Here is a 27979-nt window from a genome sequence, read left to right on the forward strand (position 1 = left end):
AGGCCAGGCCCAGCTACGGGATGATGCTAGTCCCCCCACGCTGCGGCCTCCAGGGTATCTCTAAGGCTGCTCGGCAGGAACTGGTAATGGGAAGTTTCCTGGACGTGCCCAGATGTGTGCGTCCAGAGCGGGGAGAGGGAGGGTGGATGGCAGGAGGACCCGGGCCGGGGGCAGGATGGGCACTCTCCAGCCGTGGGCCACTCCACCAGGTGGGACCTGTGTGCAAGCCCACCCTCACCTCCCCAACGGTCCCAGTGTGCCAGGCACGCCCAAGCACACACCTGCTGCCAGGCGGGGTACGGCAAGATCACTGCAGCGACACGCGGTCTCCAGCCTTTTATTCATACGAGGACTCGAAGCACACGCGTCACCTGTGGACGCTGTGCGGCCCAAGACACAGCCGGCCCGGCCACTGATCACACAGGGCCGCCCCGTCCAGAAACGAAGGGAGGGCGGGCCCGAGTGCCGGCCGGGGTGGCCGTCTGGGCACACGGTGATGCTGCCCCGGGCCGAGAGTCCAGCTAGCCCACACCTGCAGGCAGGGAGGCCCTGGCCTGACCCCGCCCTGGCACAAGGTTCTGATAGGGTTGGCGTGTTTGTGTGAGCAGCCCCGGACCCCGCGTGTCCCAGAGCCCGGAAGCCCTCCACCCGGTGAGAAAAAGCAAAGCGGCAGGAAGCAGCCTTCTCCAGGCCCAGGGGCCGGTCAGCAGGTTGGCGTGGCTACGTGCCTCAGCATCCCCGACCCTCAAGACCACCCTGCCCTGCCCGAGCCTTCCCTGGCAGGGAGCGGCCCCTCCCCAGACCCTGCAGTGGACGGGGCTTAGGAGGGCGGGCCTTGGCTCGCGGAGAAGCCTGCAGAGACCCGGGGCCGCGGAAGGTCACCTGGGACCCTCAGCAGCTTCCGGGGAGGGGCCGAGAAGGCAGCTCTGGGTGAGAAGGGCGGGAGGGGCTTGTTGAGGAGGTGTGGCTAGGAAAGCCCTTAACTGTCGAGCGCCCTGGCCTGCGGCCGGCAAGGTCAGGGAAGGGAAGGCCCTTGGTGTGGGCGCCGGGTCTCGCTGGCCCTGAGCTCAGATTTCCCCAGCCACCCAGCATCCCTGTGGCCAGGGGTCGGCTGTGGCCCTGGTCCGCGTCGTCCTGAGCTGGGACGTGGCCCTGGTCTGGGTGGGGGTGGGGAAGGGCGGGGGCGGGCGGCGTCTCTGGAAGTCCCGGTGCGGGCGGCCAGGAGCGCAGTCCAGCGCCCTTGCTGAGAGGGGGCCCCCACGGGGTCCTGGGGGTGGGGTCAGGGCTCATGCATAATCCCAAAGGCCCCGCTCGCCCGCTGGTGGGAACCCTGACACCCTCTGGGGGGTTCTTGGGCCTGAGGACTGGGCGTGGCTTTCAGACACCTGAGTCCCAGGTGTTCGGTGGCGGGGGAGGAGGGCACAGCCCGCACTTAGCCGGACACCGGTCAGGCGGCCTCCTCACCCGCCCCGGTGCCGCAGGGGTTGTGGGGAGAGACGGCCAGCGGCACCTCGAGGTCTCTGAAACGCATGGCTTTTGGGGCACACCGTCCCCGGCTGACCTGAGGGCCCCATACAAAAGTAAAAGCTTGGGGGGCTGGGCGAAGCCCCCCACCCTGCCCCCAGCACAGTCACAAGCCGGGTCCCTCAGCGACCCCTCCTGTCCCGCTTCGGGGCCTCCCGGCCCAGGGAGTTAAATATCGTCTGCTGCGGGTTTTGGCAAAGTCAGTCCTTGGCCACGGTCCCGGGTGCTGAGGCAGTTACCGCCCCCGGGGAGCGGCTGCCAGAAGGGCCAGGGCGAGCCCCAGGAGCAGCAAGGGGCTGGCGCGGGGCGGGGGGCGGGCCGCGGCCGAGGTCTGCTGGCCTTCTCGCTCCGACAGCCCCGGGAGGGCATGCGTCAGCGGCGTCCGCGAGCTGGCGCTCTTCCTGCCGACCTTCCGGCCGCACACTTCGTCTGGGCAGCCCTCGCCGCTGCCTGAGCCGCTGCCGTCGTCGCCTGGGGGGGAGAGGGGAGGAGTTTCTAGGGGACCCCGAGGGCCACGACCCTCTGCCTGGGCCTCCCGCGCTGGGGACGGCAGTTCCTGGAGCCTGCCGAGGCTGGGCGGATGTGCTGGCGGGCTCACAGCCGTGCTGGAAACAGGGTGGGGGACCGGGACCACAGTTGGGCATCAGCCGGGCCTTCAGAGCCACCTGGGCCCCGGGGTGGGGCCGCCCCCGCCCACCTTTCCCTATCTAGGGCCTCCCCCCACCCTGCACCCTTTTCCAGCTGGGGCTCCCTGGCACCCCCACCCCGGGTGCCCTCACTGGCGTCCTGGAGGCCCAGGTTGTTGCCCACACCCCCCGCCCACCCTCACTGGCATCCTGGAGGCCCAGGTCGTTGCCCACTCCCCCGCCCGCCCTCACTGGCATCCTGGAGGCCCAGGTCATTGCCCACCCCCCGCCCGCCCTCACTGGCGTCCTGGAAGTCCAGGTCATTGCCGCTGTAGGCGCCGCGCAGGCGGTTGGTCATGATCTTCAGCTGCATGATCTGCTGGCGGATGGTCATGTCAGGCTTGGTGATGTCCACCTCCACCTCGGGGTTGTTAATCTGATTGGCCAGGCCATCACCCATCACCTCGGGGAGGTACCTGGAGACCAGAAAGACAAGCCCTGGGTCACTGTCCTGCTCCCCACAAAGGGGCCTGGCCCCAGCAACACCCATCCAGCCCTCGCTCCTCCAGTCAGGGTAGTGGCAAGTCTGAGACCCCCTCCCCATCTCCCGAAGCCTTCAAGGGCTGCCAGGAGCCCACACAGGCCCCTGCAGCAGAGCGTGGAAACACTGAGCGTGTGTACGCGGTGGGGACCTGGCCCTCGTCCCGGCTCTGGGTCCCGCGGGGTGTCCCACGTCAGACTTGGTGCAGGGCATGACACACCCGGGGCCACGGACAAGCCGAGGGGCCAGAGCGGCGGGACACTCACCGGCCCTTGGCCATCCCATTCCAGCAGCGCTCGTCACTGGCTGAGCTCATGGCCAGCTTCTCGCTGCACAGTGTCCCCGGGAGGCTGATCCAGAAGTCTTGAGCGTCTCGGAGCTGTGCCTTGGCTTCGGAGACCTGCGGGCAGTGGTCAGGCCACCAGACGCCCCCGCCAGCCTGCCCCGCCCTCTCCACCCTGGGCCCACCCAGCAGAGGCCACTCACCAGCTTCTGCAGCGTGCCGGCGGGCGGCCTCTCCTGCAGTGCCAGCTTGCCCCTGGACCACTTCTCCTTGGGCCCAGGGCCCTGGGGATTCACCTTGGGGTTCCCGCAGCCCTGGATGACCTAGGGGAGCACGCAGGGGTCCTGATGGGCGCGAGGCCGCATCCGGGCCCCCCCTGCCCCCTGCTCCCCTCCTGCCGCACCTTGGCCGTGAGTGTGTCACTGTTGTCCTGGAGGGCGTTGATGGCCTCTGCCAGCCAGTAGTGCACGCCGCCGATGACACTCTCCGCACCCGACGGGCCCCAGAACTTGTCCGTGATGAGCACCATGGAGTCTGGGCCAGCGTGAACAGAAACACGGGGCGCTCTGCATGGCCGCACGCTGGCCCATGGCTGAGCTACACACAGGCCTGTCAGCCCGCAGCATTTCTGTGTCTGCTCACTGCAGGCCAGCCCACCTACACGTGAGCTCCTGTATGTGCTGGCATGCGTGTATAGGCTGAGCACGTGTTTCTAAGCTTACACCTGTCGGCACATACACGTACACCTGGCCCACTGTGTGCACACGTCGCCTCACGTCTCACGTTTGCATCACGCCATCACACGTCCACGTTAGTGTGTGTTTCGGCGTGTATGTGTGCTGGCCTGTGTCACCACGGGGGTCAATACGGATGCGTGCTGGCTCACCTCGCACAAGCAGATGCACACACGAGTGCAGGCGTGTTGGTGCGTGTGTCTGGAGACCCACCTCACGTCTGCACATGCCAGCCGGCTCACCCCCTGGCAGCAACGCCCACGGTAATTCAGGCGTGGGCCGCCCTGCGTGCGTCTCACGTGTATACCTCGGCGTGCTCACTCAGTGGGCAAGGACAGGAACCTGGCCCCCAGGGCGCCCTCCGGGCGGCTGGCCATAGCACCTTCCTTTGGGAGACCCAGAGGGAACCCTGCCCCCCGCCTCGGGGACCACGTGCTCTGGAGGCCAGCCCCCTGAGGGCAGTCGGGGCAGCGGGGGCTCACCCAGGAGGCTCCCCCACTCGGCGTCCAGGTCGGCCTGGTTGGCTAGGCAGCCCTTGAGCACGTTGCGGCAGTAGTCGGGGCAGGGCCGGGCGCCAGGCACCCCCAGGCAGTGGGCGCAGTACACCAGCTTCATGACGGCCCGCGAGCACTCGCGGCTCAGGGGCACCTGCAGGGCCAAGGCAGTCTGACCGCGAAGCCACAGCACGCGATCACCCCCGGCGGGAGTCAGGGTGCCCGGGTCTGCCCCACCGTGGCGGGGCCTTTTCCGGGGCCGTGTGTCCTCCCAGATGACCAAGCAGGCCTGCAGGCCGGCAGGGGCGGGGACGGGGCGCACTCAGTCCAACCAGTCCGGTCGCCGTGCTGGGACTCCGCCGGGAACACTGCGGTCACGAAACCTCCCCAGGGAAGCGGGAACACTGCCCGCCATGCAGACGAGGGCACCGAGGCCGGGGCGACTACTGAGGGCCCTCGCTGGGGAGGTGGGGGTGGAGAGCTGGGTTCTGCCCAGCCCCGTAGGGGTCTGACGCTTATGCCCTCCCCCACCCCCCCACCGGACACCTCACTCTGCCGCTCCACCTAGGAGCGAGCAGCCCTCTCACGTCCGGTCCACCGGATCCCTGGAGCCGCCGGTGCGGCCAGTCCCAGGCCCCTCCCCTTCCCGCTCCGACAACCCGGGTCCCACAACACTCCCTCGGGGCAGGGGCGGGGCCGCGGCGCGCACCTTGGCCACCTTGCGCACCACGTCGCCGGCCACGCCCAGGCCCTGCACGAAGGCGCGCGCCGCCACGAAGGCGCGGGTGGCGCGCAGGCGCAGCTCGCGGGGGGCCTCGCCGAAGGGCCGCAGCGGCTCGGCCTGCTTGCCCAGGCAGTCCAGGTAGTCGTCAGGCAGCAGCAGCTGCGGGTGCAGCTGCCGGAAGAGGCGCTCGAGCAGGCGCGCCCAGAACTCGGCCAGCGTCTCCTGCAGATGCAGGTTGGCGCCGCCGTAGTAGAGGCGCAGTTCGGCGTACAGGTCGCGGAAGGCCTTGGCGTTCTGCGTGTACAGCTCTCCGAAGGCGCCCGGGAAGGCCTCCTGCAGCGCGCGCTCTGAGTCGTTCAACAGGCGCTGGAAGTGATCTGGGCGCGGGGGGAGGTGGGCGTGAGGCCTTCCGGGGCCCTCTGCCCACTCCACGTGCTGCGGCAGCCCTGACCAGCACTCCTGCGGGCTCCGCTGGCGACCTCCCCCCCCACCCCCGGTGCTCTGAGCCATCAGAACCTGTGGGGGCCCTGGATGCCGGCCCCGATGGCGTCCTGAGCACTCCCCTCCTGGCCTGGGGACTGCAGTGTCCAGCGTCTATTTCTGACCTGAGCCCCACGTAAGCACCTCGAAGGGACTGCTTCCGAGGGCAGGAAGGTGCAGAGTTGGGGTGGGACCCACAGGGGGAGGGCCCTGGGCGCCCCTCACCTGCTCTCCTTCCCAGCAGCTCTCCTTCCTCCCTCCACTGTCACCCAGCCAGCCCCCCATCCTGGGGAGTCTTGAGTCCCCCACTGTGTGTCTCTGTCCATCCTCCACCCCGCGGGTCTCTGGGGCTCTCCTGGGCTTCCTGCCCTCCTGCCTCTCTACGCGGCGCTCCATCTGGTTCTGGAAGCCGACCTGCCAGGTGGTCTGGAGAGGGCCCCCTGCAGCCCTCAGGACATGTCCAGAGTCCAGACAGGGCCGTGGAGGTACGGGGTGAGTGTCGGGGGTTTGGGGGAAATGCTTCTGTCCTATGTGCTGAGAACCGGGGCCCCCACATCATCCTCCTCTCAGCAGGGAGACTGCAGGGGACAGGGCACACCACCCACCCATGCAGACGCATCCTCACAAGCTGCGGCCGCCCCTCCCCACCCAGGCCCACCCTCGGGTGTCCAGGCCAGCTCAGCTCTGCTCTGAGGCTGTGGAGATGTCAGGCTTGTGGCCCCCAGACCAGTGCCCACACCCGCCCCACCCAAGGCCTTGGGCAGGAGACCCTGGCGCGACCCTGGCTGGGTGGGGGCTGTGGGAGGAAGCAGCCAGTCCATATTCCTGTACCCTCCGGGGGCCTGGTCCCCACCCTAGCCCGGCCTCCAGACAGGCTGTCTGCAGCTCACGACCAGCCCAGAAGCACACAGGGTGGTCGTGGGGCCACCATGCCCATGCCCGGCCCCCTGCCCCGCCCCCCCATTCTCAGGAGATGACGGCCCCGGTGGCTGCAGCCTGAGAGCTGTGTCCTGGAACACAGCCAGCGTGGGCCCGCTGGGCTCAGGGCCTGGAGTGCTTCAGACCAGGGCCCCCTGTGCCAGGCGGCCTGGGGAGGGCTGCTGGGGAGACCTAGGGTGGCCGGACCAGGTGCAGGGGTGGGGCTGGGGTGGGAGGTGGCACGCAGAGGGGTGGGGGGCCCAGGTGGGACTGGAAGCGGGTGAAGAACTGCTTTTAACACAGTGAGTGTCCTGAGCGGGTGACGTGCAGGCTCTGACAGCAGCTCAGTTGCTTCCGGGGGCCCCTGCCGCCGCCCCCTCCGAGGGGCCCATCCTCGCTCTGGGCCCAGACGTGATGGCCAAGCCTGGAGGGAACCGCTGACCCACACACGGCTGCCCCGGAGACACCGGGACCACACCATGGGCCCCCCGCTCGCCGCGCCCTGTGGTCCTCACGCAGAGCTCCCGGCTCCAGAGCCTGGTGGCCCGCCTCAGGCCAGTCCCTGGCAGATGCTGGGAGAGCTCTGGGTGCCGGGGAGCCACCTGAAGGCGGAGGATCCCCTCTGGAGGGCTGACGGGACAGACATGCTGGCTCCTTGAGCAGATGAAGAGGCCTGCAGGCGATCTGCTAACGCCCCGCTCTGGCCCACCCCTGCCAAGAGTGTCTGCGGCCCCCGAGCCTGCTCACCGTCAAAGCCCCGCTGCTGGGCGGCCAGCGTGGCTTGCAGCGCCCGGCTGCCTTCCAGGAGCGCTGTCTCCAGCTCAGCACGGCTGCGGTTGGCCAGGTTCCCCTCCATCTCGCTCGTGCAGCAGGTGTAGCCTTGGGGGCAGATTCGTAGATGCTCGCCTGTGGGGAGGGGCTGGCGTGAGGGAGAGCAGGAGTGGGGGTGGGGGGGCTGGCCCCGGGAAGGGGCACAGCGGGGGTGGGGGCCCGCCTGGGGGAGGCAGGCCCGGGAAGGGCCTGGGCCCCACAGGGGCCTCGCTGCCCTCGGCAGAATTCGTCCCCCAGGCCCCTGGGGGTGGGGAGGCTGAGAGCCAGGGCAGGGGTGTGGGGTGCCGCTCCCAGCCTCCCTCCCTGCCCCCATCCAGGTGAAGAGGTGTCCCAGGCGCCTGGAGCAGCTCAGCTCAACTCCTGAACTCAGCACAGAGGCCGCAGGACCTGTGGGTGCGGGGGGCCCCGCCAGACTCCAGGTTCATGGAGGAGGGCGAGGGGCGTCCAGGACTGCTGGCAGCCCTCCCGTGTCCAGGCTGAGGGCAGGGGGACAAGAGGACCCCTGAGGGGCAGGACAGCCCCAGCCTCCGCCACAGCACCTCGGGGCGCCGGCCCACCGAGGGCGGGCAGCCCTGCAGGCTGGGGGGCTGCCCACCCACAGCTCTGGGCTGGCCAGAGGCAGGGGCCTCTCGCCAGGACAAGCGAGAAGCACGTCCAATGGGGCCCTGCTGTGAGCCCCCCCGCTCAGCAGGACACACCTAGGCCCCTCAGGGCCCCCACCGCCCCCTGCTGCTGCCCACGCACTGGCTCCTGGTGGCCCAGCTCACGGCAGCGCCAGGGCAGCACTGAGGCTGGCCCGGTGGCCCCTGTGGTGCAGGGTGCACCTTTCAAAATGTGCCGGTCCAGGTTTTGAGTCGGTGCTGTGAACCCACTTTGCAGACCAGGAAACAGGCTGGCTGAGGTTAGGTTTCGTGTCCAAAGTTACACAGTGAAGGGCCAAGCGGCTCAGGCTGCCCGATTTCAGGCCCCACACCCACTGAGCTGCCTCAGCCCACCACCCCCAGCTCCCAGCCTGCCATGGTTCACCCCGCACAGGCCACAGTTCCTGTCGGAGCAGTGCAAGAGAAGAATCTCTCCTGTGCCGGCCTGGGGTGGGCAGAGTGGAGTGGTCTCAGGGGTCCGGCCTGGATGGAGGCCATGTGGGGCTGGGGTCAGAGGCCTGGGCACCCGGTCTGATCAGCAGAGCTTCTGGGGCAGGAGTGGGGGGGGGGTGAGCAGGCACCACCCGGCAGGGGGGCTGGAACCAGAGGAGGCGCCCGATTCCTCGGATTCTTCCTTCTCTTGGCTGTTGCTGACTGTGACCTTGGCCTGGCCCTTCACAGCGGGGGGAGGGGGTGCAGGACAGCGAGCCTGGGGTCTCCTTGAGGCCAGCTGGCAGAGACTGGCCGTCTCCCGGGTGCCGGAGGCTGTGCACCCAGTCAGACGGGCCTGAGCCTCCCTGCCAACTACGGGCCAGGAGCACGCCTCCCCTGCTGCCTGTGACCACCAGCCCCGTGGGGGGTGAGCTGGGGGCAGGCGGCAAGGGCCAGGCAGTGGTGGGTGGGCAGGGGGCTGCAAGCTGCCAGCACCTAAGCACTTGCGCCATGGGGTGGGTTTTGGGGGCGGCGTCCCAGGTTGGCAAGGCTGTCTCCCTCCCCAACCTTCCTAATCGAACCTGATCCCTCCCCCGACCCCTGATCCAGGACACACAGGAAGCCCCCTCTGGGTGGGCTTGGAGGGGCTCCTGGGCACCGCCCACAACTGGGAGGGAGCTGCCGGCCCTGGCCCCTGCCCTGCCACCTCGTCCAGCCGCCCGGGCGCCTGCGTTCTCCCGGCCGCCCCAGCACAGCCCCCGTCCCTCCCTCCCTCGGTGGACACACACGGGAGTGAAGACACGGAGCCAGAGCCTGGGCGCCGGCCTGGGGCCCCGGGCGGGCTGGGCCGAGGCGCCCCGAGCCGCTGCGGGGCGGACGTGGTGGCCGGTGGTCAGGGCCCGTGCCCCGGCGTCACCCGTGGGTCAGGACACCTGCCGGGCAGAGGGCAGACTCTGCAGGGCGCCTTCCTGCACAGCAGGCCTGCTCCCCCATCTTGGCCAAATAGTGGGGGGGTGGGTCGGGGGGGGGTCTGCCGGTGTGAGGAGGTAATGAGCTCCGGGTCCCTGGAGGTGTGCAAGGCAGACGGATGCAATTTTCTTCCCATCATTTCAAATCTCCATCCCCAAACCCCACCTCGGCTAAACAGCTGGAGGGTGGGGAGGGGTCCTTGGGCCAGGTGGGGGCGCGGCTGGCTTCCCGTCCACCTTAGAGCTGCCCAGTCCACCCCTCTCCTCACCACTTTCCCCCTTCCGACCCCCTCCCATCCCCAGTGGAAGGCATCAGCTTGACCCCCCTGCCCGCTGACCCCTCCCACCTGCACTGACTCCACACTCCAGGCTAATCCACAATGGCCCCTCCTGTTTTTCTCAGCAGCTGCTGCTCCTTCGACAGCCACCTAGATCCTTCTAGAATTCTCCCTTTCCTCTTTGTGGCACCTCCTTTCATGATCCAGGTTTTTGGGGGGTGTGAGAGGGGAGGACCGTTTCATGCTGGGTTTTCTGCCCCACCTCTGTGCCCCACCCGCACGTTTCCGAGTGCCCCCGCTGCCCTCCCCAGGTTGAAACACCCACACTTGCTTCCTGACCCCACAGCAGGTCCTCCCCTTGCTGACAGCAAGCAGACTACGTAGCCGCACCCCCATATTCTGACCTCCCGGAGTTCCCCCAGACTCCTTGGTGCTAGGTCCCATCACTACGGCTTAGACATCTTTGAGGCTCACGCCTCCTGCCACCTGTGCACACGCCCACGGCCCTCCTCACCCCCACCAGCTCTGTGACCCCAGCACTGGAGCCCAAGACCCCATGCCAGCGGTGGTCCTCACCTCCTAGGCTGGACAGAGCGCGTATCTGTGCCAGCCCAGCCCAGCAGTCCTGACTGGTGCCTGGGAGCCCTCCCAAGGAGACTGCAGCGGGAAGATGGCGCCAGGCCAAGCCCGTCTTTCCAGAAGCTTCTGCGCCTCACACAGGAGCACCAGACCGCCTGCGGCACCAGCGTCTGAAGGCACGATCGGGTGCTAGGCACCAGCTCCCCCAGCCACCTCCAGGATGCGCTGGCTGATTCAGTGGGACAGCCAGCCTCCCCAGACCCCTCGGAACACAGTTATGCAGGCAGCTCCGGGCACTGGGGCCCCCAAACACCAGAGGAGGCTGGGGCTGGAAGAGCAGGGAGGGGCCCTGGCCACCCCGCCCTTCCACTCTGCCCTGGACCCCGCGGGCCTCCTGAGGAGGGGCGGGGTGGGCAGAGCCTTTCCCCAAGCTGCAGACCCTTCTCTGGACGACTGTCCGTGCCCACTCCTGCTCCGATGGGCTGCAGGACCCCCCAGGGCACGTCCACCAGCCTGGACGTGGTGGGGAGGCACCGGACAAGCAACCCCGGGTCCCCTGGGCACTGCCCACCATGGTAGCCCCAGGCCGCCTTTTTGCATCTCCTCACCCCGCCCCACCTCCCACCGGAGAGGCGTCTGTCCCTGGCTTCCGTCTGCGGCAGGGTCAGCCCTGAGGGCTGGGGTCCACCCGGGGGCCAGCCACAGACCCACCGCGGACAGAGCTTTTCAACCGCCACCCTCCCGGGTTCCTAACGCGGCAACAGACCTCGCAACCGTCCCCGCCCCGCTCCCCTATCCCCCTCGGAGCACCTCACCGCCGGCCCCAAGCCCCTCCACCATTCCGGCCACCTGCCAGCATCACCGAGCCGGCCCGCAGCCGCCGCCGCCGCGCCTCCGTCACCGGCGGGAACCCGAAACTCAGGGGGTGTGCGACACCCCGGGGCCGGGCGGGAGAGGTCCGTGCCTCCGGCCCGTCCGGGACCCCGCTGCCGCGGGGCGGTAGCGCGGGCGGCGGGACAAAGGCCGAGCTCCAGGGCTTCAGCGGCCGCCGGCCAGGAACAGAGGGCCGCACGCGCGGAGCCGCAGCCGGCGCGGTCTGGAGAGGCGGCCGCGCTCCTGGCGCAGCGAGGAGCGGGCGCTGGCGCAGTGGGCGCGGCAGCGCCGAGGGGAGGGGGGCCGCGCTGCAGGAGGGGGGCCGGGGGCGCTGCGATTGGCGGGGAAGGGGCTTGCCGCAGTGGGCGAGGCGGGCCTGGCTGGGGGTGGCAGGCGGGGCGCGCACGGGGGCTACCGAGAGCGAAGGCGAGGGAAACGGGCTTGATGGAGGAGGAAGGGGGGCTTGCTGCAGGAGGGGGCTGCGGCAGGAGCGGGGAGGGGTGGCGAGCAGGCAGCGGAGGGGGCCGTGGGAACGGGGCGAAGTTGGGGGACGGATGGGCGCGGTGAGGACGGGGCCCGATGGGGCGCACACGGAGACGGCGAGGGGCTTGCGCTGGGGGCGAAGGTGGGGTAGGCCGGACTGAAGGTGGGGTCTGGGCGACGGTGATGGAGGCAGCGGAGTGAGCGGCGAGGAGGATCAGTAGGAAGGGTGGGGGTGACGCGCCCGGGGATGGAAGTCCGGAGGGAGGCGGGCGACGGAGACGGAGACGGTGCAGGGCGCCGGCGGGTCCCCGCGCTTGGATGCCAGCCCCCGGGCTTAGCCCGAACCCCCTTTTCGGCGGCGGCGGTCCCGGCAGGCGGCGTGCGACTCCGGGCGCTGGTGCGTGGAGGTCTGGGATCCACCCGGGAGAGGCGGCCGAGCGGGCGAGCGGAAGCGCAGCAGAGTGGGACGCACTGGCGGCCGCCGCCCGCGCAGCCCCGCGCAGCACGGGCGCGCACGGTTAGGGACCGCGGCTCCCCGCGCGGCGCCGCCTCCTCCCGCAGCCCCCGCCCCGCCGCGCGCCGCACCGCCCCCTTCCCCCGGAAACCGCTGCGGCCTCACTCAGCCCCAGAGCTTCCCGCGGCCCGGGCCTCCGCCTGGCTCTTGCCCCACGGGGCTCCTCCCGGCATGGGGATGCGAGGGGGGGCGCCAGCTCGCTCCCCAATGAGCATGGCAGCCCCCCGCCAGCAAGCCCCCTCTCCCCATGACAACGACCAGAGCCCTACGCTGGGCGCTCAAAGGCCACCATCAGCCACTCGCACTCTCTACCCGCCCCTAGTCTTGAATCGGTGATCCTGGTCTGCATCCTAGCGTCCTGTCTGCTTCCCCTGCGAAATACAAGGCCCCCGCCTGGCCACACCCTGCTCCGGCCCAGTCCCCACCTCCTCCTGGATCCCCCTCCCACACGCCTAGGCGGTCACCGTGGCTGGCTCTCCCCAGTCCCCGCCACTCCCTGCAGCCTCAGCCCTGGTCCCGGCTGCCACAGCACAAGCCAGACCCACTGCAGGGCCTGCCCGCCAAGGCCCCGCTCCCTGCAGCGCCGCACGCCCGGGACCCCCCTAGGCTGGCCTGCACAGAGACCTGCTGGACAGGCAGCTCTCAGCAGAGTAGCCTATCGAAGGCAGCCCACAGCACCCAAGGTCCGGAGCAAGGGGGCTCCCCCAGGCAGCTCACAAGGCTGCTCCCTGCGGCCTGCTTTCTGCTCGGAGACCCCTGAGCAGGCCACCCTGCCAGTGGGCACTGGCCTTGGAGGCTGCCCTGGTGAGGCGGTAGGCCCCCCTGGATGTGGGCCTGGACCCAGCTCTGGCTGAGGGGCCAGGCCCCCTCCCACTGGCCTTCCCACAGTGCTTCAGGGTCCACAGCTCACACTGAGGCCTCAGAATAAACTGAGGATTAAGGGGTGTCTGCTCTGCCCATGAGCCCAGGCCCTGCTGCAGGGCGGCGGGGTCCTTTCCGGGCCTGGGAGTGAGGTGTCTCTCGGAAGCCTCGCCCACCAGGGCAAGCTCCGTGTGGCTCACTCATCTTTGGCCCAGGCCAGGCTGCAGAGGGCGCTCACTTGAGACGCTGCAGACCCGTCCCTGACAGGAGGCCCCGGGAACACGAGCTCCGTATGGCTCTCCCATCTCCCTCGCCTGACCACCCAACCTCTGGGCTGGGAGCAGCCCAGGAGATGGACCGGTGCCGCCCCCTCTGCTGCGTCTGCCCAGGATATTCTAGAATAGCAGAAGCGGGTGCTGCAGTCCCAGGGCCCTCTCAGCAGGTTCCTCACAAAGGCCCCATGCCGGCCTGTTGACCCTGGAGAGGTGGTGGACACAGCCCCCTGGCTTTGCCAGAACGCAGCAGACCCTGGTGCCACTGCAGGGCCTTCGGGGACAGAAGTTGTCCCCGGCCATGCCCAGTGAGCAGACAAATGGGTTCAGCTGCTCACCAACCCCTCAACCCAGCCGCTCCCCAGGAAACCTGGCAGCCAAGTCCAAGGTCACAGCGCCCCTGCTGGCGCCCCATCTGACCTGCTGCTTCCCCCAGCCCCCAGGTCGCACATACCCTCCCCTTTGCCCTACTTTTTCTTTCAAGACCCATTCGTCTAGCCCTCATCCAGGAAGCCTTCCAGGTTCCTCTGGGCCAAAGCGCCTGCCCAGCCTCTGACCTCTCGGAGCGTGAGTGGCCTCGGTGGGGGCTTCCTGTCTGGCCACCCTGCCTGGCAGCCGGAGAGCTGCTGGGCCTGCCGGTAGGGGCTGCTCTGCCCATGCCCAAGGTGGACCTGGTGCTCAGGTACCTGTGTCCAAAGAGAGACTCTCTGGGCCGTGCCAGCATTCCAGGAGATGGGGCTGGGCACCAGCGCAGCTGCAAACCTGCAGCCTCGGGCCTCCACCTCCGCTGGAAAGCCAGCACCCCCCTGACCTGACCCCTCCCCAGAGCAGGTGCTCCCTGCTGATACGAGGGGCGTGGCGGGGTGCTTCCACCACCCACGAGGACCCCCTCATTCCTCCAGGGGCCCTGCCACCCCCCGACGAGGTGCAGCGCGCACTGGGGGCCTGCATGGTCCGAGGATCCTTTCACACTCATGACTGTCGCCTCCGGTTCTTCCTGTCAGAGCTACTCCGGGGCCCAGGGCACTCAGCCCGGACTGGTGCACAGGACCCGGAAGGACCCGGGCCTCCCCGCCTCTCCCAGCGCAAGGCCGCCCTTGATTCCAGTCCCGGGGGAATTCCTGAGTAGGAGGGCGGAGGCCGAGGCAGGAGCCGACACGCTCTGCCACCGAGCCGGTCACCCGCGGCCCGCCCGCCTGGAGGGCCCCGGGCAGGAGCAGGTGGGGTGCCTCCCCACCCCGGTGCAGATCCAGCATCGCCACCCAGGCAGCACCTCCAGGCACAGCATCGCCCACCTCCCTGCCGCGCATGGGCGCTTCCGAGCCCAGCCCTGAGGGCACAATTGGGGTGGGGCACAGACATGGTCAGGACACAGCTACATGTGCATTTCAGATCAATGGTGCATTATTCTCCAGAATGGAAGTATCTGGCCCCAAAGCACTGACAGCAAGGGCCTGAATGCAATTTTGTCCACCCCCGTGCACAGCGGCTTTAGGCGAAGGCCAAATGGGGAAGGAGCCCAGGCGTCCACTTCACTGTCCGGTGAAGTGATAGACACAATGGGGGCCCAGCCAGACGAGGGGGCAGACGCCACGCAGCCTTAGGGAGTCACCAAGCGCCAGCACACCTCAGTGTGGATCAACCCCAAAGACAAGATGCGGAGCCTGCAAGCCAGGCTCAAAACGACAAACACTCAGGACTCCGCTTCAGTGAGGGCCCCTAGAGACAGAAGCGGCATGGGGATGAGCAGGGACTGAGGGGGTGGGGAGTGTTCAGTGGGTACAGAGCAGGGGCAAGATGGAAGCTCTGCAAATGGTTGGTGGGGTCAGCTGCACAAGCGTCGGTGCCCACAGTGCCACCGGACGTACACTTAAAATCGTCACGGTGGGAAACTTTATTATGTATATTTCACCACAAAAATGCACGCAAAGCCCCCTCCCCGATATCTGGGACATACTTGTACTACATATCTGGAGATGTTTATCCTAAGAACACATCTGTTATTTATTTGAAATTTAAATATACAAGATACATGCCCTCAAATGATTAACTACCTGAAAATACCAATTTATTAAACAGGCCTGCAGTAGTTTTATCTGCTAAATCTGGCAGTCCTCTGTGGGGTGTGGGGAGAAGACTGACTGCGTCACCCATGCTTCCCACCACCGGTGCGTGTGCACACGTGTGTACTCGTTTCTGGGGCCCCCAGGCCCCACCCAGCCTAGCAGCAGAAGCAGGGAGGTGGGCGTCAGAGGGGGCCTACCCTCCCACAGCCCCCAAACTCCTTGGAGAATGATGGGCCTCACCATCTCTGTCAACAGAAGATACAATTATCCCTATCTTACAGATGAGAAGACTGAGGCTGGAGGGGTCTGAGACTCGCTCGATGGCTCAGACCTGCTGCCTAACGCTGCCTCCTTCTACCGGCCCGCAGGCCTCCCTGTCTTCACTGAAGGGGAGGAGATGAATGTCCCGGGCACCGAGGGGCCCACCAGCCTCCTGGAAGATGAGGGCAGAGTGGGCCTCACCAGACACAGGCCTGGCCACCCCGCTGGCTGCACCATTCCTTCAGTGACCCAGGACACTGGCAGGAGCGTGCAGGGCCAGCAGCCACCCCACCTGCACCCAGGAGGGACTGAGGCCAGGACAGCCACTGGAAAGGGCCCCCACAAGCTGACATGCACAGGGCTCCCAGCCCTGGGCAGTCAACTGAGCTCAGCACTTGCTGTTTGCCCGGCTCCCCAGAGGTGGGACCCTGGGCTCCTCTGGGTCCTGGGGGCAGGTGGGAAGGTGGGACCCGCCTGCTTCCTGACTTCTCCAGCTCAGCTCCTCAGGGACGGTCAAGCTGAAGCATCTGTCAGAGACGGTCTCCAGGTCGGCCGGGAATCTGGACCCCCAGGCACCCGGTGTCTCGGTCCCCACTCTGTCCAGCCACGTCCACCAGGCAGAGGTAGGATGGCCCTGCCCCGGGGCAGCCGGGATTCCTGGGGCAGACAACCCCATCCCCCAAAAGGGCCAAAGGGACAGTGAGGGGTCGGCTCCAGTGAGCTGGGCAAGGACAGGCCTCCTCTGACGTGGGCCGCCAGGGCCCGAGGCTGGCTGCGAGCTGACCATGAGCAAGGTCCATGCGGGCACCTCTCCCCACCGCCTCCCGTCTCTCTGCAGCGCCCTCTGAGACTCTGCTGGACCCCTTTCTGAAAGCCAGCTGCCGCCCTCAAGGTTGCGCCAGGAGCCCTCCTGGCTGGCCCTGGGCTTGGCGGGAGAGCGGTGGGGCGGGAGGGATCCTCTACACTGTGGGCTGCTCCTCCTGGGGGTCCCAGAGCTGACGCTTCTTGAAATTCCTAGCTTCTCTGGACCAGCCAAGTGGGAGCAGAGACACCAAGAGATGGCGCCGCCCAGGACGTGGTGGCGGCGACGGGGAGACCCGCCTCCCGCCCGCACCCCACTGACCCCCGGCAGGCAGTCCCCCGCCTCCAGCCCATGCCCCGCTGACCCCCAGCAGGGCCCCGGGGCCTGGCCGGGGTAGGCCGACCTGCCTCACCCCCAGGAGTCAGTCTCCCTGCCTCTGGACACAGGCTGGGCCTCCAACAGGTGCACCCTGACGTGACGCCCCCAAGACACACGTGCACCCTGGCTGCCCTGTGCTGTGCATGCCACACGAGAACCCAGTCTCACAGCCACTCCACGTGGCAGGCGCTGCTACCATCCCTGTTATACAGAGAGGCATTCTGAGGCTCAGAAAGGTTCAGCAATGGCTCAAGGTCACACAGCGCTTGAGCGTGGAGCTGGGCTTGAACCCTGGCAGGATGGCTGGGTCCGGGCAGCCAGGTCTTAGCCTCTGCTACGGCCCCACGTCTTTCCTAAGACATCGGCCACTGGGAATGGCCACTGCGCCAGGAGAGGGGCTTTGCCCATTAGCCCGGCAGGCTGCCTCCTTCAGAGCCCTGTGGGCAGCGCCCACCCTCCTCAGGGCCGTCCTCTGTGTCCCCCTCTGGGTGCCTAGCCTCAGGATCTTCCTCCTCCGTCTCTGACCCTGCACGCCAAGTGCACCCATGACCCCTGGCCTCCAGCTGGAAACTCCAGATAGCAGAGGGGCTGGGGGCTGGGCTCCGTGAACCAGGAACAGCTGGGGGTGGGCGGTCCACCAAGGGAAGAGTCCTGCACGGGCAGCGCAGGGCCCTCGGGCTGGGAGGGGAGCTGTGGCCGCACGAGCATCTCAAGTCCCCAGGGAGGGCAGGGCAGGAAGACCAGGCTCTCAGCGAGAGTGGTCGTGCAGTGTGGGTCTTTGCTTACAGTTAAGGTGGGGGGGCGTATATGATGGTACCCCACACGTGCGTGCTAGGTCGCTCAGTCATGTCCGACTCTGTGCGACCCCATGGACCACAGCCTGCCAGGCTCCTCTATCCATGGGCTTCTCCAGGCAAGAACACTGGAGTGGGTTGCCGTGCCCTCCTCCAGGGGAGCTTCCCCACCGGGGATCGCACCTGGGCCTCATGTCTCCTGCACTGGCACACAAGCCCTTTGCCAGCTGTGAGGCTTGTAGACCACATGTATCCATCTAACCCTGCACAGGTTCTCTCTACTTGTAACTTACAAAAGTAACACGTGGTCGCCACGGCCGGCAGAGCTGCAGCTCATGTGAGACCTCTGACAGCCGCCCAGTGCCTGCAGAGAGAGCACTGTGGCTGCGTTTCAGCACCAAGGACAGTGCCGGGCACGCAGTAGGAGCTCAAGGACTCTCCAAAGGACTGGACTGATCTGTGTGCCCCACACCCCCAACCCTGGCCCACAGGCTCTCCTGGAACAGACAGGGCCCCGCCAGGACCCACCTGAGGGTCCAGCCCACCACGCAGAGGCCTCCTTCCTCTGTGCCCTTAACTGTCCACTGAAGCCCGCAGACCCTTTCTCAGAATAACACTTAGGAAAGAAAAGATTATGCAGGGGGTAGTGAAGGAAGCCGCAGGTGTGGTGATGTGACTTGTTGAAATGTGATAAACGGGCAAGCAAGGCGGTGCCTGCGAGCTGGCTGACACCCACCAGGAATTCGAAGCTGCATGAGTGGAAGCGGCACCTGGAGACATCTGCTCGAGAAGTAAAGGGGCAGGGGGACCCAGCAGTCCGCGGTGAGCGAGCCCCGGACTCCAGACGCAAAGGGGCAGGGGACCCAGCAGTCCGCGGTGAGCGGCCGCTCCAGACGCGGGGCAGGGGGCAGTCGCGGTGAGCGCGCCCCGGACTCCAGAATGCCATCGCCACCTTGTTCATAATGACAAGAAGCGCTAAATTCTGGCTAAAGGTGAGCAAAAAAGGACTGTCTCTGTCCATGGGATTCTCCAGGCAAGAAAGAGACTGTACTGTCTTTCTCAGTCGAGTCCGTGAACTCCTGGATTCCTAAGCCTGGGCTTCCCCCGGGCACCCTGGTTGAGGACCCCAGCCTCAAATGACCTGCCATCACACCTGAGTCTGTCCACCGCAGTCGCCGGTCTTTCTAGAGCTGAACCCACCCCAGCCCGGAAGCCTGTCCTGGCCCTAATCAGAAGGCTGCCCCCTCCGCTCTGCTCCCCTGGGCGCTGACTGCGTCCTGTCTAGACCTGTGGTTCAAGTGCTTCCCGTGAGGTGCGACCAGTGTTTCTGGAAGCCGCCCCTTGACCTGTTCAGGAGTGACCTGCACTCCACGGGGCCCGTGGTCTCCCTGTCCCCTGCCCTGCACACTGTGATGACCACACATGGCCCCAGGGAACTGCTCCTGGCTGGGGACACCGCTTTACCCTGGGGGAGGGCGGTCAGCTGTGCGTCTGACCCGCAGCTGCCCCAGTGTCCCCCCAGCCCCCAAATACACAGTGACAGGGAGGTCACCTGGGTGTTAGGTCACTTGAAGAGAGGTTGCCGTGGCGCCTGAGTGCCTTGGGGACAGCCACTGCCAGGCCAAGGGAGGGGGTTGGGGATGGTGGGGCTAAACGTCGTAAGAGCCTCTAAAATATGACTGTGGGTCCAGTGCGTCCCAAACTCTGCAGCCAACGGGAGGCGGGCGTGAGCGCCTGAGCCAGCCCTATGGCAGGGGGTGTAACCGTGTCCCGGGGGGTCTGTGGGCGGTCACAGGTGGCGGGAGGCCCTCCCCGCGGCCCAGAGCCTGGATGGGCACCCGGAGCCCATCGCTCCAGGCCACACAGATGCAGCGCATGGCTCAGCACAGGGACCCGGAGCGCTGCAGGCGGCCCTGGGTGCCCAGGGTGTGCTTAGCCGGGAAGGCTGGCCCCCAAGGGTGCGTGCCTTGGCTGGGAGGCGCCCAGGGGCCTGCTGCCACAGGCTCCTGGGCTGACAGTGAGCCCAAGGAATGTCGCCGCTGGGGAGGCGCAGGGGCACTTGTCCAGGGCTGGCTGCCCATGTGGGAGGGAGACGTGCTGACCTACCCCTCAGGCCGCTGGGCTAACTGAGGGTGTGACTGTGGTCACACACGCCCCAGGCCAACAGCTGGGCACACAGGTGCGGGGTACAGCCGCTGACGGCTAGGCCCTGGGCTGCGGGGGCTGGGGGGCCTCGCAACCCCAGCTCACTAGACTCTGACCCTGTGGAGGGGGTCCGTGGCTTACGGGTGTGTGCGGAGCAGTGAAGGATGGATGGGTGGGAGGGTGAGGGTCCTCGCCTCTTGCCAGAACTTCCTGGTGGGTGGGGCTCAAACCTCAGGCGCCGTCAGCAGGACCAGCTCTGACTTCAGGAGGCTGTCCTGTGGCCCAGGTCCACTTGGGGGTCTCATGGGCCCCGCTCCTCTGCTGGCCCCGGCCCCACCTGGGACTGGCCACCTGCCCCCCAGCCTTGGAGAAGTCGGTCCTTGGAGTCTGCCAAGGCGGGTGCGAGGGGCTCTGTGACCTCACCCCCAGCTCCATCCTCTGACTGACCACGCCCCACAACCTGGAACACGTGCCCAGCGCCCATGGACAGAGCCACACAGATGCCCCCCCAGTGCCCCGTGATGGCCCCACCCCTGACCTGCTCCCTTCTTGGGCACCCCGTTGGTGCCCACACCACGCACCGGGGGCACAGCGAGGCCAGGGCAGGGAGGCCATGGGGGAGCAGCCACTCCAGGGACAGGGCCCTGAGCAGTGGGGACCTCTTGCTGGGACCCAGTTTCCCCCCCGACCCACTAAGTGGTTGGACCAAGTGGCACTCGGCCTGCCCTGCAAGCCCCCTAACCTGCCAGCTCCGGAAGGCTGGGCGGGACTAGCTGCCGGGCAAGGGCCGGGCAGAGGCCAGGGAGTAGAGGAAGGAGGCAGGGCCACGAACCCGGGCCTGGCCTGGCTCGTGGGCACCTGGTGGGTAGACGGGCTGCAGAAGGCAGGGCCTGGAGCCGGTGCTTCCGCAGGGCCTCCTGTGTGGCCAGCTCCGGCCCCGTCCTCCCCTCGGCCCAGGCCTGGCTGTGCTCACCCCGTCTACCTGCGGGGCCGGGGGCCTGGCACAGCACAGCCTCCCAGGGCTCTGGCCGTCCCCACTAGCCGCCCAGGGCCCCTCCTTCCAGCCGTGGCCTCTGTGAGGCTGAGATGGGGCGGGGTGAGGGGACAGCGCGTGGGGGAGCCCCCGGGGCTGTCCTGTCACCCGGCCAAGCCTCCAGAACCCGGGATCGTTCAGCACAAAGGAGCAGCCTGGGTCCTCCGGAGCCAGGAGCCAGCCCCCGCCCCCCCTCACTCCCGCCCCCCACCCCCCACTCACTCCCGCCCCTACACACTCACTCCAGCCCCGCACTGTATCCCCTCCCAGGGCCTCCCAAGCATCGGTGGGGAAACCAAGCCTGTCCACGCAAACCAGAGCCACTGAGTCACGATGGTCCCAGCCTGGTGGCCCTGCCTACTGTGGAGGTCCTCACGACGGGCCCTCACTGACCACTAAGTTCTGGGTGGTCCCTGCCACCAGGGAGACGCCTCAGCAGGTCGGGAAGGTCAGAGGCAGAGGACCCTGCTCCCTCCCTCCTCCCCGATTCCGATGGAGACGTTCAGGCCCACGGGGGCAGGGAAGGCCCTGGCCACTTTCTGAGATGCTTGCAGGCCAGTGAGGGTGAGGAGCGAGCTAAGGGTGGCCTGGCCCCTCACCCTGTCAGCTGCACTGAGGCCCTGGCCCGGGGAGTCCCCCACCCCTCAGGGAGCACCCAGAGCCCAGGAGCCCTGCTCACCGGATGAGAAACACCCCTGACCTTGACTGAACCTTGTCCCTAGTCCACACATCAAACCCTTGGACCTGAGGATGGGGCCTCGTTTGAGTTTGGGGTCTTTGCAGACGTAACTGGGGCTGCTGCTGCTGCTCAGTCACTTCAGCTGTGTCCGACTCTGTGCGACCCCATAGACGGCAGCCCACCAGGCTCCCCCGTCCCTGGGATTCTCCAGGCAAGAACACTGGAGTGGGTTGCCGTTTCTTTCAATGCATGAAAGTGAAAAGTGAAAGTGAAGTCGCTCAGTCGTGTCTGACTCTTCACGACCCTATGGACTGCAGCCCACTGGAGTGGGGTGCCACTGCCTTCTTCGGCAGATGTAACTGCTCTCCTCCTAACTTGATGGGACTGGTGTCCTTATTTCCATAAGATGGAATCCGGACACAGGCTGGCACAGGCCTTGTAAAGACGAAGCGGAGACCCCTTAGACCAAGGGTCGCCCACCACCTCCCGAAGCAGAGGAGACCCGAGCAAGCCTTCCTGTGCGGTCTTGGGAGGAACCACGGAGATCTCAGACTTCCAGCTCCCGCACTGCAAGACCACAGCCCCTGCCATGGAGCCGCCTAGCCTGGGGCATCTCCATGGGCAGCCCCGGGAAAGCGGCTTCGTGCCTGGGTCCCAGTGCCCAGCCCAGCCCAGCACCATGCAGCCAGTGCCCAGAGACCTCACTGCTGAGGCTGTCCGGTCTGGGGAGCACCCTGGGGGGCAGAGAGCCCCCAGAGCGGGGTGGGGGCCCTCGGGACACCGGGAACCACGCCCCCGAGGGACGCTGGTTCGGGTGGGCCAGGGGCCAGCCTGCGGGAGGACGTGTGTGTGCCAGGACAGTGGGAACCGACGCCGAGGCCACAGGCAGACGCGGGCTGGGCTGGGGCTGGCCTAGCCCCGCAGGGGCTCCCCGACCTGCCCAGGCTCTCACGCTTCCTGCCAGCGGAGCAGGTCCACACCCCTCACACCCAGGGTGCCCCCGCACCCGAGGCTGGAGCAGGAAGTCAGGAGAGTGGGAGGTCCGGCTGTACCCCCAGGGCAGAGGCCACGGCAGGGAGGACAGGCCGGCACCCCCCACCCCACAGGGGGAGACAGCGGACAGCCGTGGCCCCCACCCCGCCCGAATCAGCCCTGCCCAGAGGCTGCAGGCAGCTCGGGGCTCCTGCCCAGGCCTGTTCCTAGACGCACGCGATGAGAAGGCCGCCAGCCGGCACAGGGTGGGTGGCCCTGCATTGGAGCCCCACCTGAACGTGGGCAGGGGCCTGGCCCCACAGGACTAGCCTGGTGGCTGGATGTGGTCAGGGCAGGCACCAGGCACGGGCCTGGTCCTGAGTCCTGGTCTGAAATGTTTCAGAAATAAGCTGAGGCCTCGGGGAGAGCCGGCCGGCCTCTCTCCAGGGGGCGAGTCCTGGCCGGGACCCGACCTGACCTGGCAAGGCCTGTCCCCCTGGCCTGGCCTGGCCGGGCGGGCACCCATGCCCGTGTCTCTAGGGAGCTGAGAAGAGGCCCAATGCGCCCACACCCACTCTGTGCTCCCCTCCCCGGCTCCGGGGTCCGCCTGCCGCCGGGCCAGCGTGCCCCAGCCCCTCTGCCAGGAGGCCTGTCCACCTCAGGCTCACGCTGTTCCTAACTAGGGCCAACACGGGGCCAGTTTACTGAGACCTCTGGCCAGCCCTCCGGAGTCACCCACCCTGGACAGGACATCCCCGTGACTGCCGGGGAACCTGGCTTGCTATGGTGCTGGGGACACTCCAGGCCTGCCCCGAGGGTCACAGCCGTGCCACCCGTGGGGCACACCAAGGGTCACGCCCCTGGAGGAGCTCTCCTGAGCAAGGCAGGGGCGGCGGGCCTTCACTGGACAGGCGCCGGGACTGGCCAGGGGTGCACCTGTGGGCAAGGCGGCCGGGCTGCCGTCAGCCCAGTGAGGGAGGGGCACGGAGGCCCCCGGGAGGGGTCAGTGCAGAGGCTTCTGGTCTGAGAGGGGGGCTGGGACCAGGGGAGCTGTGGAGAGGGCAGCTGGCAGCCCTCCAGGCTGGGGTGGCATGAGGCGTCCAGAAGCCCAGAGCCCAGCACTGCTCAGCCGTTAGTGCCACAGGCCTGGGGGTCAGCACACTGGGCTCTGGACCTGAGCGCCCAGTGGGTGAGTGTGGAGCTGGAGAAGTGGCGGGGCTTCTTGGCCTCGGGTACTCACCCCTGAGTCAGGTCCAGGCCCCCACCATTGCACTCGCCGGACGGTCCCGGGGAGTGACCCCCGAGTCAGGTCCAGGCACCCCACCCCCTGTACCCGCCAGACAGTCCTGGGGAGTGATTCCTGAGTCAGGTCCAGACCCCCCCACCCAACTGGACAGTGCCAGGGAGTGACTCCTGAGTCAGGTCCAGACCCCCCACCCACTGGACAGTCCTGGGGAGTGACCCTTGAATCAAGTCCAGACCCCCCACCCCTGCACCTGCCAGACAGTCCCGGGGAATGACCCCTGAATCAGGTCCAGACCCCCACAACCCCTGCATCTGCCAGATGGTCCTGGGGAGTCACCCCTGAGTCAGGTCCAGACCCCCCCACCCACTGGACAGTGCCAGGGAGTGACTCCCGAGTCAGGTCCAGACCCCCCCCCCACCCCCTGCACCTGCCAGACGGTCCCGGGGAGTGACCCCAGAGTCAGGTCCAGATCCCCCACCCCCTGCACCCGCCAGACAGTCCTGGGGAGTGACCCCTGAGTCAGGTCCAGACCCCCCGTCCCACTGGACAGTGCCAGGGAGTGACCCCCGAGTCAGGTCCAGACCCCCTATCCCCTGCACCTGGCAGATGGTCCTGGGGAGTGACCCCTGAGTCCGGGGCAGGATGGCGCTTCCACCTGCTAGACAGCACTGCTGGAAGGGCCTGAGTGGGCTCCAGGGCTGGAAGCAGCCCCCAGAGCACACAGGGCTGGCGCGCTTTCCCTCCGCGGCCTTCGGGGGGGGGGGTCCTGACTGTGTCCGTTGTCACATGTGGAGAAACGGGGGCCGGGAGAGCGCCTGCAACAGGGCTGGCCTTTGCGCCCAGGCCCAGGGAGGACGCCCTGCCCCTCCGGGAAGCGCGGCAGCGTGCCGGGGCTCCAGCGGGGGCCCAGGCCGTTGCATCACGCAGTGGCCTGTCGGCTCCTGGCTCCCCTGGGTCCCCACCCTTCTTCCCCCGCCCTCCAGCCTTGTCCTCAGGCTGGGGATGATGAAACCGCAGCGGCTCCAGGGGTGAGGAGCCAAAGCAGCGGCTCAGAGGAGGCTGGAGACCACCTGGGGACCCAGTCTCAACAGGGCGGGATGAGCACTGTCTGGTCTGCGGCTGGGCTGGGCACCAGGCGGTCTGTGCGAGGCCAGCTGACTGTGGCCGAGCGACAGCCTTGGGCAGGTGGCACGGTGAAGCAATGGTTTCTGCTGGGAGGCCTGAGCGGTGGCCCCTGCTGGGGGCCCCTGGGCAGCTGGGGTCCCAGAGCCGAGGAGCCGCTGACAGTGCCGGGCTCCCCTCCAACCTCCAACCCCAAAGCCGGACAGCCAGGTCCTTCTTCCTCGGCCCGGCCCTCCGCCTCCCACGGCCCCCACCGTGGCCGGGCATAAAGTGGGACGTGTGTGGGTGTGGACTGAGAACCGACTCCGTGCCAGGAACTGGGCGAGGTTCTGCGGCTGCCGCAGAGAACAGAACAGACAGATGCGCCTCTGCCCCCAGGACCCTAGTGAAGGGTCAGAGAGGCCATGATGAACCGTGGCATCAAAGGGTCAGGAGAGCCAGCAGGTGCCCCGGGAGCAAGCCCCTAGGTGAAGGCCGAGAGACCACAGGCACCTGTACACACATATGTGTGCATGTGTGTGCATGTGTGTGCACATGTGTGCGTGTGTTTGCACGTGTATGTGTGCACGGGTATGCAGGTGTGTGTGTGCATCACATGTATACACGCATGTGTGTGTGTGCATGCATGTATGGGTGTGTGCATGTCCTGTGACTGAGATGCAGCCTGGGGCTGGGCTTTTCCCAGCCGTTGCAGGCGGACTGAGGCTGAGGGGCGGCTCCCTCTCACTTTCTACGCAGGGCTCTGGCTGGGGGGAGGCCCCCCTGTAAAATGTGATGGCTGCCCTCCTCACCCTGGCTGAGCCTGGCTGTCCATCCAAAAAACTGCACAGGTCACAAACAGAAGCCCCTCGTGCTCTGACGGCCCCTCTTTCGTGAGCCCACGGAGTTTCTACCCCCTGGGGAGGTGGAGGCTGGAAAGGTCGCCCACAGGCCCAGGGCCGTCCTCCCTCCCCTCCAGTCCTGGGAAACACGGAGCCTCCACCCCACCAGCCAACTCAGGCGCCCACCCCCGCGGGATCCCCAGGCACCCACCGGCCCCCAAGACAACACGGAAGGCCCGGCTCCAGGAGACCGTCGTGCCGCCAAGCGGCCACCAGGGGGCGCCCGGCCCGCGGAGCCGCACCAAGCTGCCGGAGCAGGAGGAGAGCACAGGGCCGGCCGCTGCCTTGGGAGGTCACCCTGCTTCCTTCACCCCACGTGGCGCTGGCACTCTTCTCGGTGCCTGGGCCCTGCGGGGCACTCAGGGGGGCGGGGTGCAGCCACAGGACCCCCGGAAGCTGGGGCGGAGGAGTCACAGAGAGTCCAGGCAGGGAGGCCCCGTGAGGGCGGCACCCGGAGCCGCGGCTGGCACCACGCTCCCCAGTTGCAAAGTCCCCCATCACATGCACAGCAGCGCGCTTTGCCGGTCCCGGGCCCTGAAGCGCCTGCACCCTGCAGTCCAAGGAGGCCTGGCCGCCAACCCGCCTTGCCTTCCCTAGCCTGCCCGCCGCGCTCCCAGCCCTTGGCGGCTGCCCAAACCCTGCCACCCTGTGTCTCGGCCTAACTGGGACAGAGGCCTGTGGGTGCGATCGAGAGTAGGACGGCCCCCAAGGACATAAAGGCCGCGTGGGAGTGGGCTTCTGAGGGGGGGCTGTGGAGTCCAGGGGTCTTGGGGGTGCCAGCCGAGGCTGGGGCTGGGAGGCTGGGGCTGGGAGACCCTGAGGCTCGGGGATTCACCCAAAAGGTCAAGCATTTCCAGGCCTCCGGCCCTAGCATGGGGCAGGGTCGGGGGAGAGCCTGAACCGACTGTGCAGGGGGTCTTGTGCTGGTCCCGAGTGCCCAGACGCACCCACCAAAATTGCCCCTCCAAGGGAGGAGGCAGCTCTGACGATCAACGGCAGGTCTCTGTCAGCAGAAGCTCGGAAGGCCTGCCTGGGGGACTTGAGAGGGGGGATCTCCAGAGCCCCGGGCAGGGGGCTGGCAAGGAGCCCAGGCAGTGTTCTGTGGGTTCTGCCCTCCTGGGGGCAGGGGTCAAGGGCCTGGCTGCCCCCCACCTCCCGTTCCCCAGCCAGGCCCGGCCATGGACGCAGCCCTCACTCTCCCCTCTCATTCAGAATTCCTGTGGCTGCGGTCCTTCCCCGCGCCCCGTGTGACCACGTTAGTGTGGTCTCTCCCCGCTCCCCACCCCGCCACCCCCCGCCCCGGCTTGGGAGGCGTCCCCAGGGCAGGAGCCTGGAACTCTGCTCCCGGCCGCCCCCCTCCACCCCGGTCCCGGGAACCCTGCACCGCCGTGCACGCCCGGTGCAGCTCTGGACACGTTTGCAGCTTGAGGAAGGAGCCTGGGGGTGGGGGGAGTGTCTGCGAGCTCCGCAGACTCCGCGCTCCCCCTCACCCCCGCTCCGGTCCCTACAGCTCCTCCGAGGCCCGCAGAAGGGTGTGCAGGACTGCGGGCAGCTGCACGGCCCAGGCCGCCTGCGACGGCGCTGCTCTTACAAAGAAACGGCACGGCCCCTGGGCGGGATCCAAGGCGCCGACCACCTGCAGCTGGACTCCCCGCCGGAGGCGGCCCGGAGCGCCAGGCGAGCACAAGTTCCCCAGGCAGGAGTCCCCGCGAGGCGGCGTTCCGCTCCCGCTGGCCGAGGTCGCGCCCGTCCGCCCCGGCCCTCGCCCCTCCCCAAGCGCACAGCTCGCTCCCTGCCTCGCCGGGACCCCGAGGATGTCTCTGCTGGGGACCCCCGGGAATCCGCGGGCCGACCCCAGGAGCCTCCGGGGAAGGACCGCACGGCCCCGGGGGAGTCCGGAGCCCACGGCCGCGGTCTTCTGCGCCCCCACAGCCGACTCAGCGGCTCAGCCCAAGCTGCCCTGGAGGACTCGCCGGGTCGGGGAGCGCCCCGTTGGCTGCGCGGCGAGGACAGCTCCGCGGGGAAGGGGCCAGTGTGTGCGCGTCGGCGGCCGGGGAAGGCCGGGCGGAGTGGAGGAGACCCGGGCGGAGGGAGGGCGGCGCGGGGCGCGGGGGCGCAGGGCGGGAGAGAGGAGGGGGCGCAGCGGCGCTCCGGGCGCGCGGGTCACTCACCCGAGATCTCCGCCTGGGGCACATCGCTCAGGCTGAAGCCCTTGGCCCCGTAGATCTGGCGCACTTCCCCGCAGCTCCGACTCTTGCTGGCAGGGTCCCCGCGGGCGCAGGCGACCAGCACGGCGGCCGCGTACAGCAGCCACCAGCCTCGGGCCCGGAGCTCCATGGCGGTGCCGGCGGCGCCCCCGGCCGGGCCCGCGCAGCCCCCGCCCGCGAAGGGCAGAGCCAAGGTCCCCGCGCACTCGGCTGGCGGTCCGGAGGCGCCGGCGGCCTGGGAGGCGGAGACAACAAAAGCCGGCGGGGCGCGGGGCGCGCGGGGCGCGAGGTCCGGCCGCTGGCTCGGGCGGCCCCAGAGCGCGGCAGGCGAGCGCGC

The 27979-nt window shown here is 68.0% G+C and overlaps 1 protein-coding gene across 1 annotated transcript; it reads right to left on the bottom strand.

Moving 5' to 3' along the window:
* GPC1 (glypican 1) lies at positions 322–27979 on the bottom strand. Its single transcript, XM_018040085.1, has 9 exons — positions 27607–27979; positions 7072–7230; positions 4912–5303; positions 4191–4356; positions 3378–3508; positions 3178–3297; positions 2958–3091; positions 2451–2626; positions 322–1995 (listed from the first exon to the last, which is right to left on the bottom strand). Exons 1-9 carry the CDS (start codon positions 27770–27772, stop codon positions 1760–1762), a joined length of 1680 nt encoding a protein of 559 aa, XP_017895574.1. The 5' UTR covers positions 27773–27979; the 3' UTR covers positions 322–1759.

This window comes from Capra hircus, chromosome 3, assembly GCF_001704415.2.
Source record: "Capra hircus breed San Clemente chromosome 3, ASM170441v1, whole genome shotgun sequence".
In the NCBI taxonomy this organism is placed as follows: Eukaryota; Metazoa; Chordata; class Mammalia; order Artiodactyla; family Bovidae; genus Capra; species Capra hircus.